The following is a 14,484-nucleotide window of genomic DNA, read 5'->3' on the forward strand; positions in this document are numbered from 1 at the left end:
AGAGACCTGCGTAAGAAATTGATGCGCTTAGAACAGGGAGATAAATCTATGCAGGATTATTATGGTGAGCTTCAAAAGGGCTTGATGCTTTGTGGCATAGTAGAGGGAAACGAAGATTCTATTTGTCGATTTTATTCGGGTTTGAGACGTGAAATCCAGGATATTATTGATTATAAAGAATTTAACAATGTCAACCAGTTGTTTCAGTTTGCTATGCTTGCAGAGAAGGAGTTGCAGGGGTGTGAGCAGCAGGGCAAGTACAAGGCCAGCACCACATACACGCCGCGCACAGGACCATCCTTTGGGCTGTCCAAACCATCCACTTATAGGGCTCCCTCACCAGCGAGCAAGCAACAAGCAGCTACAGCACCAAATCCGGTCACTACACGACCTTCAGGCTCAGGTAAAAATTCTGTTTTGCAGGGACCTTCCAAGAGTGCTTCCTCTGTTGCATCAACGGGACGCACCTCTGGCATTCAGTGCCGTCGCTGCCATGGATTCGGTCATGTGCAGAAGGATTGCCCAAGTCAGCGGGCATACATTGCAACGGAAGATGGGTACATCAGCGCCTCTGACATTGAGGAAGAAGAAGAAGAAGAACCAGTTGTTGAGGAGAGCAACGAAATCTTGGGCAGTGATGACACAGCGACCTATAGGAGCATCATTGTGCAGAGGGCGCTCAGCACAAAGGTACAACAACCAGAGAAGCTGCAACGCCATAACTTGTTCCAGATTTTCTTCGTCATCCAAAATCGGCGAGCACGTGTCATCATCGATGGAGGTAGTTGTAATAATTTGGTGAGTTCAGATTTGGTCAAGAAGCTTGGCTTGACCACACGCCAACACCCCCATCCATATAACCTTCAGTGGTTTAATGATGCTGGAAAAGCTAAGGTAACACAAACTTGCAGAGTTTCTTTTTCCATTGGTTCCTATGCTGATTATGTTGACTGTGATGTGGTACCTATGGAAGCTTGCTCACTTTTATTGGGTCGACCTTGGGAATTTGATAATGATGCTATACACCATGGTAGAAGTAATACATATACTTTTATGCATAAAGGAAAGAAAATTACTTTGGTTCCTATGACCCCTGCTGAAATTGTACAAGCTGATAAAGAACGAGCTGCTAATTTGCGTGATACTAAATCTGAAAATCAGCAAGTTGCTAATTCTCTTTACCCACCTAAAAAGGATAAGTCTGCATCTAGTTCTAAGGTAGAGGGCATAAAATTGAAGGGTGGTGTTATGCTTGCACTAAAAAGTGACCTTGCTGAAATTTCTAATAATGATATTTGCTACACCTTGGTTTGCAAACGAGTTTTGTATTCGCTTGATGATGTTATTAGTTCGATACCTCCTGCTGCCACTAACCTTTTGCAGGAGTATGAGGATGTTTTCCCAGCTGAGATACCCCCGGGACTGCCACCTATGAGAGGGATAGAGCATCAAATCGATTTGATCCCGGGAGCAACATTGCCAAATCGTGCTGCGTATCGAGCCAATCCCGAGGAGACTAAGGAAATTCAGCGGCAAGTCCAAGAGCTTTTGGACCGCGGGTATGTACGTGAGAGCCTTAGTCCTTGTGCTGTTCCTGTGATTTTGGTTCCTAAGAAAGATGGTACTTGGCGTATGTGTGTTGATTGTAGAGCCATCAATAACATTACTATTCGATATCGCCATCCTATTCCTAGACTTGATGATATGCTTGATGAGTTGTGTGGCTCTGTAATTTTTACAAAGATCGACTTGCGTAGTGGTTACCACCAAATTAGAATGAAACTTGGAGATGAAAGGAAAACAGCTTTCAAAACTAAATTCGGATTATATGAGTGGTTAGTAATACCTTTTGGTTTAACTAATGCACCTAGCACTTTCATGCGTTTGATGAATGAGGTTTTAAGAGCTTTTATTGGACGATTTGTGGTGGTTTACTTTGATGATATATTGATTTATAGCAAGTCTTTGGATGAACATATGGATCACTTACGTGCTGTTTTTAATGCTTTACGTGATGCACGTTTATTTGGTAACCTTGAGAAGTGCATCTTTTGCACGGATCGAGTCTCTTTTCTTGGCTATGTTATTACTCCACAGGGAATTGAGGTGGATGAGATGAAAATTGAAGCCATAAAGAGTTGGCCGGTGCCCCAAACCATCAAACAGGTGAGAAGTTTTCTTGGACTTGCAGGTTTTTATCGTCGTTTCGTGAAGGATTTCAGCGCCATTGCTGCCCCCTTACACGAGTTGACAAAGAAAGGTGTGGTGTTCCATTGGGGTAAGGCACAAGAGGAGTCCTTTGACACTTTGAAGGACAAGCTTACGCACGCGCCATTGCTGCAACTTCCAAATTTTGGTAAGACTTTTGAGCTAGAATGTGATGCTAGTGGAGTTGGCATTGGAGGTGTTTTGATGCAAGAAGGTAAGCCCGTTGCATACTTTAGCGAAAAATTGCATGGCTCTGTTCTTAATTACTCTACGTATGATAAGGAATTGTATGCACTTGTACGTTCTTTAGAGACGTGGCGTCATTATTTGTGGCCTAAAGAATTTGTTATACATTCAGATCATGAATCGCTTAAGTATCTTCGTTCTCAACATAATCTGAATCGTAGACATGCTAAGTGGGTTGAATTTATTGAATCTTTTCCTTATGTTATCAAACACAAGAAAGGGAAGGATAATATAATTGCTGATGCTTTGTCTAGACGATATGCTTTGTTGTCCCAACTTGATTATAGAATTTTTGGACTTGACTCAATAAAAGAACAATATGTGCTTGATCCTGATTTTAAAGATGTATTGCTGAACTGTAAAGAGGGACGTACGTGGAACAAGTTTGTGATCAATGATGGATTTGTGTTTAGAGCTAACCGTCTATGCATTCCAGTTGGTTCCGTTCGTCTTTTGTTGTTGCAGGAAGCACATGGAGGAGGATTGATGGGACATTTTGGTGCTAAGAAGACGGAGGATATGTTGGCCACACATTTCTTTTGGCCAAAGATGAGGAGAGATGTTGAGCGGTTCGTGGCACGCTGTACCACATGTCAAAAGGCTAAGTCTCGCTTGAATCCACATGGTTTGTATATGCCTCTTCCTGTTCCTTCTATTCCTTAGGCAGATATTTCGATGGACTTTGTTTTGGGATTGCCTAGGACTAAGAGGGGGAGGGATAGTATTTTTGTTGTTGTGGATCGTTTTTCTAAGATGGCACATTTTATACCTTGTCATAAAAGTGATGATGCCGTTTATATTGCTGACCTCTTTTTCAAAGAGATTGTTCGCTTGCATGGTATGCCTTCTACTATTGTTTCAGATCGGGACGCTAAATTTTTGAGTCACTTTTGGCGCACTCTATGAAATAAGTTGGGTACAAAACTATTGTTTTCTACTACTTGCCACCCACAAACTGATGGCCAAACGGAGGTAGTGAACCGCACTTTGGGTACCATGTTGAGAGCTATTTTGAAGAAAAATTTAAAGATGTGGGAAGAATGTTTGCCCCACGTGGAGTTTGCTTATAATCGGGCAACACATTCTACCACCAAGGTAAGTCCTTTTCAGGTAGTGTATGGTTTTACCCCTCGCGCTCCTATTGATCTTTTGCCTTTACCTACCACTGAAAGAACACATAGTGATGCTAGTGCACGTGCTGATTTTATTCATAAGTTGCATGAAACAACTAAAATAAATATCGAAAAGATGAATGAAAAGTATAGAATTGCTGGTAGTGAAGGTAGGAAAGAAGTCAAACTTGAACCGGGTGATTTAGTGTGGTTACATTTAAGAAAAGATAGGTTTCCAGAGCTGCGTAAGTCTAAATTAATGCCAAGAGCTGCTGGTCCTTATAAGATAATTGAGAAAATAAATGATAATGCATATAAACTTGAGTTGCCACCAGAGTTCGGGATTAGTCCTTCTTTTAACATTGCAGATTTAAAACCTTACTTGGGAGCCGATGATGAGCTTGAGTCGAGGACGACTCCAATTCAAGAGGGGGAGGATGATGAGGACATCACTCCCTCGGATACATACAATGATCCTCCATTGAACTTTCAAGGTCCAATCACAAGGGCTCGCGCACGACAATTAAATTTAGAGGTGAGCTCGTTCCTAAGCAACTCTTTATATAATTTTGAGAATAGATTACTACCTAATGATTATGTGTTGCTTAGGAATCATAGAGAGGACAAGGAGACACATAGAGGAAGGCTTGGAGGCGTGGAGGAGCAGCTAGGACGTCCAACAACAGCAGGAGGTCCAGTCCAACTCGAGTCCGAATCAGCCTCGACCTCCAGGACCAGTGAGCAGTAAAACGGACGCCCAGGACGCATCCGGACTCCGTTTTCGACGATTCACATATGGTTGGAAAGATAATTTCATAAGGAAACCAATGTCGTTGGTTTGAGGTCCAAATTCCTTCTGAGTCAACGGAAAACGTCGAAACAAGTCAGCGTCCAGAATCTGTCCCGGTGCTGCGTCACCGTTTTTGGTCCGTTGGGCCATGTATCGTGTTGGAGTCCATTAGGGACGTATCCAGGGGTCCTTGGCCGACCCTAATCCTTTATATACAGTAGCCGCCGCCCTAATTAGGGTTGGGTTTTGCTTAGATTATTCTGTCAAAAACAGTTTCGCCGTTTCGTCGGTTTGTGAGACCCCAACTCGTGAGATTAATCATTCATCTGCAATTTGGTTGCATTCTTCCTTGTTCTTGCTTGTGTTCTTCGATTCGCAGGCAAGGATTTTAGCCTTCTTGGCGAGGTCAACCGTGCAACGCCGGTTGATAACCAGAGGAGACGTGGTGCTGCGATTGCGGGGTTTCGGATCGTGTTGTTCGGAAGCCGGATCGACTTGTGTCTCGTTTCCACCAAATCGAGAGTTACCAGAACCTTTCGAAAGATCGGGAACCCTTGTTCATATTATAAACCGCCCATCGCACTACCATTCGATTAAAAAGAGTGCAATTCTGGTATTCCCGGTACATACCTACCAGGATCACACATGTACCTTTACATACATTCATCACGATAAGAGACAAGTGTAAATTATATTACAGCATGTTTCAATAAAATTTATCAGAGTAAAAGCAACTAGTGCCAAGTTATCCACAAACTTGACCCAAAACGAAGACAAGAAACTATATTACAACAAGTTCGTTCTAGTACATCATTCATCTAGATACGCATTGGACAAATATGTACAGCAAAATAGCAAAAGTAACAGATGATGCTTTTGCCCTTAAACATCACCAGGGTTAGTCTCGTGTCACTTGGCTTTACTCTTGCCCATCGTTGACTTCGGCGATGTAAAAGTAACGAAACACCGATTCATCCTCACCTGCAACAAAAACTCAACAATAGCATCGTGAGTACAAAGTTACTCACAAGACTTACACATATGGGTATATATATTCCCAACTTGAAGGATAATGCATTTGGTTGTGGCAAGAAAACTAAGCCATAAGCAGACACATTTTCTTAAATACAATTTTCATCATCTTAATGTGTATGCACCTAAGTATGAAGACTTAGGCGACTCAACTGATATGACCCACTTTTTCTCAAATCCTATCCATAGCTTAATGAGTAACCTTATACAAGTGATCAACCCGAAATGATCATATCAACCTTTACCTCTCATGCTCATCCCCGGTGAACATGACCTCTACTCAAGAACATCACGTGACTCTACGACGAACTGTCAGGACATCAAGCATGCTCATGATCGAGAGTACGGCAATTTGAATTATTTTTATAACCCTACAGCAGGATACATCTTTACCCACATGACACGAGTCCGTCCTCTTGGCTCTCGTGACAACCTTTCTCATATGTGCTACATTAGACCGGCCCATGCCTAAGCTACCGAGGATACCTAGTTTTCACCGAGGCTCTTCCCCATTGGACACCCTAGGGTCCTCGTCTCCCTAGTATAAACTTCTCTATTTCATCATTTTCTCAACACACCACAAGGCCATAGTTCATCGATGTACACAACATATGATATTCAGCTCGTTCGTCCCATGTACGGATATGTGGTAAGTACGGTAAGCGTTGAGCACAGGCAAACATTGGTACGGTCCTTAATCAACTTAAGCGGGGCTATGACATCCGAGACTCTTTTCGCATCTTTCCCTACCATCTATCATACATGTCCTATAACTTGCGAACGATGGCAACATCCATCGCTCCACTTCTACTAATACGCTAAGCATAGCTAAGCATTTATTGAACACTAGACTTTATTCTATTCGTTACCCATGGTTACAAGGATACGATAGCATGAATTATAACGAAGGTAATGCAACAATATAGAATTTACTCACTTGACCTTCACAACTCAAACTTACTTAATGCAACTACCCATACAATAGTAGTTCATACGCATGACCATTGTAAAATAAGGGTGCAATATGATAGATATTTGCCTTAGTTTACCGGTGCTTCGTTCACATACAACTCCGGTTCGATGTCGGTCTAGACTTCTTGAACTGACAATATGCCACTCTTAATCAAAGGAATATGATAGATGCATGATCATCAACGAGATGCAATGTGATATGTTATGAAACATTTGCAAAAGAATGCTAATCGATTGGGCTAAAAAAAGTTTGAATATCGCATGAGATAACCTAAGCTCAGTGGGTACTGAGTGGCTGGTGGTCAGACTAGGGTAGGGTGGCAATTAGATCATGGGGGTCGAGCAGAGAATAAAACGGTACTAAGTAAACCTGGCGGTCAGACTGGACCTATAACGGTCAAACCACTGGGTCTGGTAGGTCTGACTCATGATTGTGGAGTCTGACTTGAGTCTAATTGGTCAAGTCAGGTCCCGATGGTCAGACCGACTTAGGTGGAGGGCAGACCGCTGGGCTTGGCCAGTAGCACCTCGGTGAGGTGGCCGGTGAAGGATCTGGAGATGTCCTTGACCAAGGGTGACACCAAAACACTCTATAAATGTAGGGGAGTATATTTTAGGTGGTTTGGGTGACATACACGAGGTCAAACTCGAGGACCCTATAGATGATGTACATGGCTAGGGTGGAGCTCAAGTAAATTAATGGGAGATTAGTTGGAGCTTAGGAATAACGGAAAAATGGTTGAGGAAGTCACACATTGGAGAGGGGAAGCTTCCTAGTGGGTTGGTTGACTCTCAGGAAGCTTTAATTCGAATATCCGGCTCCACGGTGGTAGTTGACCTTGGGGTGGAAGAAGATGTGGGGAAACTTCTCTAGCAAGGAAGATGGAGGGAAAGAGCTTTGGGAAGTCTTCTCCATCGATCTCCGGCCGTCATGGTGGTCAAGGTGATTGCCCTCTCTCTCTCAGTTTTGGAGAAAGAAGTGAGGGAGGGAGGGAGAGTGAGTTAGAGTCAAGGGGGTCTTAAGTGGCACCTTTTGGCGATTAGATTGTGGCCTAGGCCCACGTATAGGAAGTCCTTTCTTTTTTTCTTTTTCTTTCAATTCTTTTTCTTATCCTTCATAAATATATTTAGATCTATCTAAACTACCTTTAAATAATTCTCACTCATACATATATGGTGGAATGCGAGTCGTTTATCGATATAGCATTTCAAAATATTTTTAAGATGCGTAACACAAAATCATAAGCATGAAGTATGATGTAATGATACAGGTGCGTACTCGGTGACTAGGTCAGAATTTTTAGAATGTGACACTCTAATCCCAAATATATGTCCATCTAGCTCTTCGCACAATGTTGGATGGGATCGAACTGGCTGATACAGCCACATCTCCCTAGTTTTTTCTTTCATGTACAGCCGAGTGTCAATGTTCTATGTAAACTTTTCATATGTTGTGAACGCCGATACAACTTTGAGCAGATTTAGTCATGGTAGCATGGCGCAGATTATCTGAACCTTCGATAGGTTCTCAGATCCCACTGGCAAAAAAACGAGCTGCTCCCGGCCCGATCTAAACGGAACATTGGAACGAGTGAAGGCAACGTTACAGAAAAAATGCAACAAATAAAAATAACCAAAACCCAACTGATCAATTGTACGAAACAAAATCTGCTGAAAACACATTCAGAATCTTATAGTGGTACCGTTTACATACACAGGCTAGACAAAACATAAAGAAACAGCTACAACAATTATCCTGCTAATGACATTTCGAAGACAAAAAAATGTACTACTATTTAACCGATGCACAGAATGGTAGCAATGATGTGCAACTCCAGGACTAGTTTCCTTTCAGCCAGAAACAAAGTCTGCAATAGCTGCTTCTTTTGTATGTTCCTGCACCTTCCTGGTGAAAAAGATACGAAAAGACTCCCAAACATAAAGGAGCTCAAGCCTGATAAGAGCATACGTCTTGTAAACTTAGAACTTCTGAATAAAATTGATGGTGAACCTGCAAAACTTGGGAGTGCATCCTCATCCATGCACTTTTGCAAACTTTGGCATACAGTTTATCCAACATGATAGTGCATAGTAGACACTTTGGAAATTACCGATACTCATTTTAAGCACCAGAGCAACACATGCGCATCAGCTCAAAGGATCCAATGAGATCATGTGCATGCCTAGTGCATGTTAAGTCCTTTGTGATCTAAATCAACACAAACAAAAGCTTCCAGCTAACTACAAATTAAGATCTTAACCTTTGATACTTCAAAACATCACGTTGAAATCTGTTTAAAGGTAAACTAGAATTCATGCTAGCATATTTCAAGCTCATTGAGGATCTCCAGGCTACAAATTGTAAGTTGCAGTGGTGCAATTGTCTCAAGGAAATGTCCGCATATAGCAACAAGTTCGGTATGCTTGTCTCTTGTGCTACTTTAAAGAACAGCATATGGTTTTGGCATTACTTTCAGGAATGGGCAATTAGACATATCATTGATAGGTAACCCACATCTTCCGATAAAGGGCAAGCAACATCTCCCTAGTTTTTTTTTCTTTAAGTAACATATTTCTAGCTTTTGGACGGCGGATAGGAAACAGAGTATTTCAACACAAGCCACTAAGGTGAAGCAAGTTCCAAGTGAACAAATACAAGCAGTTTCAAATGTGACCTTTCAATACATAGGTTTGGAACATTTACGGAGGGGCTTCAAACACAGGCCCGTAGGAAAATATAAGTAAATGTAGTATGCGAGGGAAAACAGATGGTCTAGGGCATCCAGGCAGGTCCTCTTAAGCAAAGCTTCCGGGTTGGGCCATACTCTTGGTTCATCTGGTTTGGGAAGGGGCTCCAATAAGCAGGCTCCAAACTTCATTTGTCTTGGCTCTTTTTAGTACAGGAGGGGGGTAGCGGGGCAAAGGTGAAAATAACAGGTCCATCAGAAGATAGCTGAACTGGGTTAAATGTGTTCAAAAGGCAGATAAGCAGTAAGGATAAAGGCTCAATCACATAATCATTCTATGACATGTCAAGACAAGGTGGAGGAACCATACCTGTTTTATTTATCAATTTAAATCCTAATAACCATGACGCTTTCCATAGGGAAGAGAATTATGACCAGATAACCTGATGAAAAACATTGTCAATCAGAAAGTGCTACATGAGCGCAATGCATAATAAAGACCAATGAACTAAGTAGGTCTTATATCCTAAGGGGCTGATACATTAATAATGTTATACTTAATTATGTATCAAAATGAATGAATCTCTATACTGATACATTAATAATGTTATACTTAATTATGTGTCAAAATGAATGAATCTCTATACTGATCAATTAACCTGATGAAAAACATTGTCAACCAGAATGTGCTACATGAGAACAATGCATAATAAAGAACCAATGAACTAAGTAGGCCTTATATCCTAAGGTGCTGATACATTAACAATTTTACACTTAATTATGAATCAAAATGAATGAATCTTTATACTGGTCAATTAACCTGACGAAAAACATTGTCAATCAGAAAGTGATACATGAGCACAACGCATAATAAAGGACCAATGAACTAATTAGGCCTTATATCCTATGGTGCTAATACATTAACAATTTTATACTTAATTATGTATCAAAATGGACGAATCTCTATACTGATCAATTCAAAAAACGGCCATCCTTACCCACTGCTGCTAGAGCGACCACTGTACCCACTGTAAGCCCCATATCCTCCTCCAGAGGCCTAGAGAAAGGTTCAGTAGATGTTATGGAATGAAAATCTTGAAGGTAAGCTGTCAACAAGATTAGCAAAGAAGACAGTGACATAAGCTATACCTGGGAGCTGCCATAATTTGCATAACTGTCAGCAGGAATTATATCATCTGATGCACGATATCCACTTGAATATAGATAACCATGCCCAGCAGGCTTAGGGTCTCTTCCTAGATACCTTGGTTCATCCGACACACCAGCAGGCAAAGGATGGTACGGGACCACAGGTGGTAATGCTGATAATGTGCCCTCTCTTTCAAAGAAATTGGCTTTCAGCCTTGTAGTTATTTGCACAAGAGCATTTCTTGCAACATCAAGGTCTCCACTGATCTAGTGTACAGAAAAATCACTATGTTGAAAACTTGTGGCATCACAAAAGACTGATAACAAAGACGAGCATAAAGTACAAATCATTACCTGAACCATCTCTTCATCTTCTGCTGCTACTTTTGGAACATTTTCCTTAGAAAGGATGCGAATGTTTGCTCTAGATGATCTCCGAATCTCAGTGATGATTGAACCACCTTTGCCGATTAAACACCCAATACGTGATGTTGACACCAACAAGCGTGTTGTGTATGATGGCTCCCCTGATTCTGAATCACTTTTCTCACTGCATCTAGGCTGTAGACGTACAGCAGCATCAATTGTTGGAGAGACAGGATCTTCAAAGAACTGCATGGAATAAATAGACAGCATTGGTCAGGAAACACAACTTACAAAAAGTATTGAGGCTTACTAAATGGGTACCAGACGAGGAAGAAAATACCTCCTTTGCAGAAACTGTAATTATGCAGTCATCTTCAGCACCTGAACTAGAGCTATCAACTTTGATAAATGCTCCAGATTCCTGCCTAATCTGTTTGATAATTCCGCCACCCTTCCCAATTACACCTCCCACATTCGCAGCAGCACAAAGCAAACGCAAACTAAACTCCTTTGCGGAGCTCTCATTCCTGGGTGGTTGGTATATGGAAGGCCAATCTCCTGCCACATCACCTTTGTATCCTCCATAAGGAGAAATTACAGGAGTAAGCCCTACAACAGGTGCCGTAGAGGAACTACCAAGGTGCGAGCTTCCTGGATAAGGTTGGGTCAAGCTGGATGATAGAAGATGATGTGACCTAGATGGGTTGTCATGGAGGCGAGATGAAACTTGAAGAAGAGCCTTCTTGACAACTACAGCGTCCCCAGATATCTAGTGTCAAAAAGATTGGAAGCATTATTATTAAATATTGACTACTTGTACCGGTACATATTCAAGTTTCAGTAAAATTTAATGTTGTATACATTCTATATACAGATAAGACCAGCATCACACAAAAACACAGGATAGACACATACACGCGTATAGTAGTACAGCCTGTACAGGTAATGTAGGATAAGATGTGAGAAATGACCAACCTGGAGAAGTTCATCGCCACTAATGGCACATGCAGGAATATGATCATTACTAAGCACACGTATTTGCGCACCAGTCTCACTGCGGATTCCTTGGATGATATGCCCACCTTTTCCAATAATGCATCCAATCTGATCTGATGGCACAAGCAAGCGAACAGTAACTTGAGGTAAAACTTCTTCACTGTCTTCGTGTCCAGGACCGTCGTCAGTGGCAAGCCTCTCATGAACTCTAAAGAGAGCATCTTGAGCAGAGCAAACCTTATTTTCAGCATCTTCAAGGGTATTAGTTTCCCTGCTTGAGCTAAATATTGTGATAACTCGCTCATCACACCCAGGAACACTCTCACCAATCCTAATCTTAGCTTGAGTTTCATTCCTCAATTGCTTTGCAATCTCTCCACCCCTGCCAATGATACTCCCAATTTTTCTAGAGGCGCAGAGGTAGCGATAGACAGTATCATCTGGACCAGGAGCATAGGTATCATCACCAGGATTTCTTCTCTTACCGCCTCCATTTTCAGCATAATCAGTGTGGCGCTTTCCATGACTGTTTCGGTGGCCAGCCATTATCTGGAAGCAGAAATAAAACAGTCACAACACAGAATATTGCATCAAATAAATGCGAAAGTAAATGCCAATCTGCAATGTCATTAAAAGCAGAGCTTGTCAAATGGTAGAAGTGAACCCCCTTTTCCGATAGGCCAATATTTTATGTTTTAAAAAGCGTTTGCGCAATAAATCCATCTTGAAATCACTGAACTGCAAAACTCCAATACCATCCAACAGAAAAAAGATGTGGCCTTTCCTAACAAAGGCAATCATAACTGCTCGTTAAAGATGCATACTAGGGCTATGGTATCGTGGCTAACACTTTGACTAAGAAAATTCGGGTATTCTGTTATCACTAGGTCAAATTATGCATTTTTTCCAAACTACAGAATAGACATTTCTACGAGAAAATAGCACCTTTTTCAATTCTTTCCAAAACCTAATCAACAAAGCTACCCGAATCAGACGCATCGAACTAGGGCACAGACAGACAGGCATCTACCCAGAGTCAAACTCAAAAAAGAGTCATCTATCCACGAACTAAGGCATGTTTGGTTGGGCTGAGGCTTTTTCAAAAGCTGCTTTTCAAAACTGCGGTTAAAAAGCTGCTTTTGAATTAACTTTTAATACGGATGAAATATATAATATATGTAATACCCCTCATAACATCTCATTACATCATCCCTCGGAAGCTATAAAAGCTCCTCCACACCAGCTTTTAGCTTATAGTAATAATAACAACTTTTGCTTCTGAGAAGCTATTTTCAAAATCGGACTGTTTAGTTTAGTTTTCTACTTCTGAGTGGCAAAAGGCACAAGAACTGAACCAAACAGGGCCTAAACCTTCCCCGTCGCAGGGGCACATCCCTCAGGCAAGAAATACCCAAATAATCGGTCCAACTTCGCTCAGCTACATCTTACAGAACCAAACAATTCGCGGAAACAGCACTGCCTCCACCGAGTAAGCCCTGGACGCGGCCAATCCCGGCGCCCAGATCCCAAACTCACAGCAATACGCAGGCTCGGCACGAAAGGGGGCCCTAAAGAACGGATCTACGCTTGGAGCCCACGCCAGGGCGTGGGAAGGCGAAGAGGAGGGCCTGGGGGGCACTGACCTTGGCGACACGGACTTCGAGAACCCTAGGCGCGAGGGACCTGCGTTGGCGTCCGAGGAAGACGCAGCGGTGAGAGGATGGATGGAGCCACCAGACCAGCGGCGGCGAGGAATCGAGGAGCAGAGGGCAAGGGAGGAGGGGATGGGAAAGGCAGGAAGAAAGCCGGGGGACGAATTTTATTAAGGCGAAGCTCGTGGATTTCGGGTGGTACGATGAGTGGGCCGGGCCAGACCGAGGGGCCCTAAAGCCCACACTAGAGACCGGTCGTTTTGCAGCTTAAGGTATGTTGATTTGGATTTCTGTTTTTTTCTTTTTTTAAAAAGATGCGTTTTTAGTGTTTTAAAAGCTATTTTTTAGATTTTAACTATTGGTTTTTATAATAAATTTTTAGCTTCTCAGCATATCATTTCTCTGAAAAGCTACTCTCAACTAGTTTCTTAATTTCTAGTTTATTTTCTTAGAAGCAAGCTTTTGGTTTGTTTAGACTTCTGACAGTAGAAAAGTCAGAAGAAAAAGCCTAAACAAACAGACCCAAAGCCTGCTTGCTAGTGGTTTGTGGGGAGGGAGATGGTTTTAACGGTTTGAATTCCAATATGAGTTGGTGTGGATGGATTGAAACGGGGTGACATAGCTCACAAGTTGGTTTGGTTTGGATGCATGCTAGGACCAGTTTGGTTTAGGTTCCAAATTTTCGGTCTAAATTGTTTTCAACCTATGCGCTAACACCGAGTTTCACCCTGAATCAGTCACCCTATCGCCGCCAACCCTCCACTACGCTCATTGTTGCCACTTCCCTTCCCCCGCACAAACAAAAACCCTGATTTAGAACCTCACCTTTTGAGTCCATTTGCATAGACATGGTGTGGGACTTCTTGGATTTGAGTGCGGACGCCTCGACAAGGTTGACTATGATGGTAGTGGTGGAGGAAGCGACGCGTATGATGATCATGTTCCCCGCGGGGTGGAGGAACCCTAGGATCAAGCTGTCGCCGATGCCTATGCCATCAGCGGAGAACGTTGTCGCGATGTCATTGTATGCGAAATTGATCTTGTCGTTTGGTTTACGGGTTGTGACGAAGAACTCGATGCAGGAAGTGATGCTGCAGCAAGGTGACTACAAAGGTGAGCAGCTACAGGTGGTACATCACGTAGAACACCCCCTGTTGCGATGGTGCCCAAGAACACCAGCCCCACCAGCACAAATGCCAGCCATAGGCAGCATGCATAACACCAACCACGCATGCTCTGCCAGGGCCGCTGTAGCGGCGAACGCGACTGCTTAG

General features: G+C 42.4%; 1 protein-coding gene across 4 annotated transcripts; it reads right to left on the reverse strand.

Annotated features, from left to right (window-relative positions):
- Nucleotides 1-8,954: 8,954 nt before the first annotated feature.
- LOC133912595 (KH domain-containing protein HEN4-like) lies at nucleotides 8,955-13,369 on the reverse strand. Of its 4 annotated transcripts, none has more exons than XM_062355424.1 (8): nucleotides 13,202-13,369; nucleotides 11,538-12,107; nucleotides 10,903-11,331; nucleotides 10,551-10,808; nucleotides 10,197-10,463; nucleotides 10,046-10,104; nucleotides 9,418-9,490; nucleotides 8,955-9,250 (listed from the first exon to the last, which is right to left on the reverse strand). In XM_062355424.1, the coding sequence occupies exons 2-7, from the start codon at nucleotides 12,102-12,104 to the stop codon at nucleotides 9,442-9,444; spliced, it is 1,629 nt and encodes a 542-aa protein (XP_062211408.1). In that variant the 5' UTR covers nucleotides 12,105-12,107; nucleotides 13,202-13,369; the 3' UTR covers nucleotides 8,955-9,250; nucleotides 9,418-9,441. The 4 variants fall into 4 exon arrangements, with proteins under 4 accessions (XP_062211408.1, XP_062211407.1, XP_062211406.1 ...); XM_062355423.1 differs by having other exon boundaries at nucleotides 8,955-9,313; XM_062355422.1 differs by having other exon boundaries at nucleotides 8,955-9,318.
- Nucleotides 13,370-14,484: the final 1,115 nt, after the last annotated feature.

The sequence above is a fragment of the Phragmites australis genome, chromosome 3 (genome assembly GCF_958298935.1).
Source record: "Phragmites australis chromosome 3, lpPhrAust1.1, whole genome shotgun sequence".
Taxonomy (NCBI): Eukaryota; Viridiplantae; Streptophyta; class Magnoliopsida; order Poales; family Poaceae; genus Phragmites; species Phragmites australis.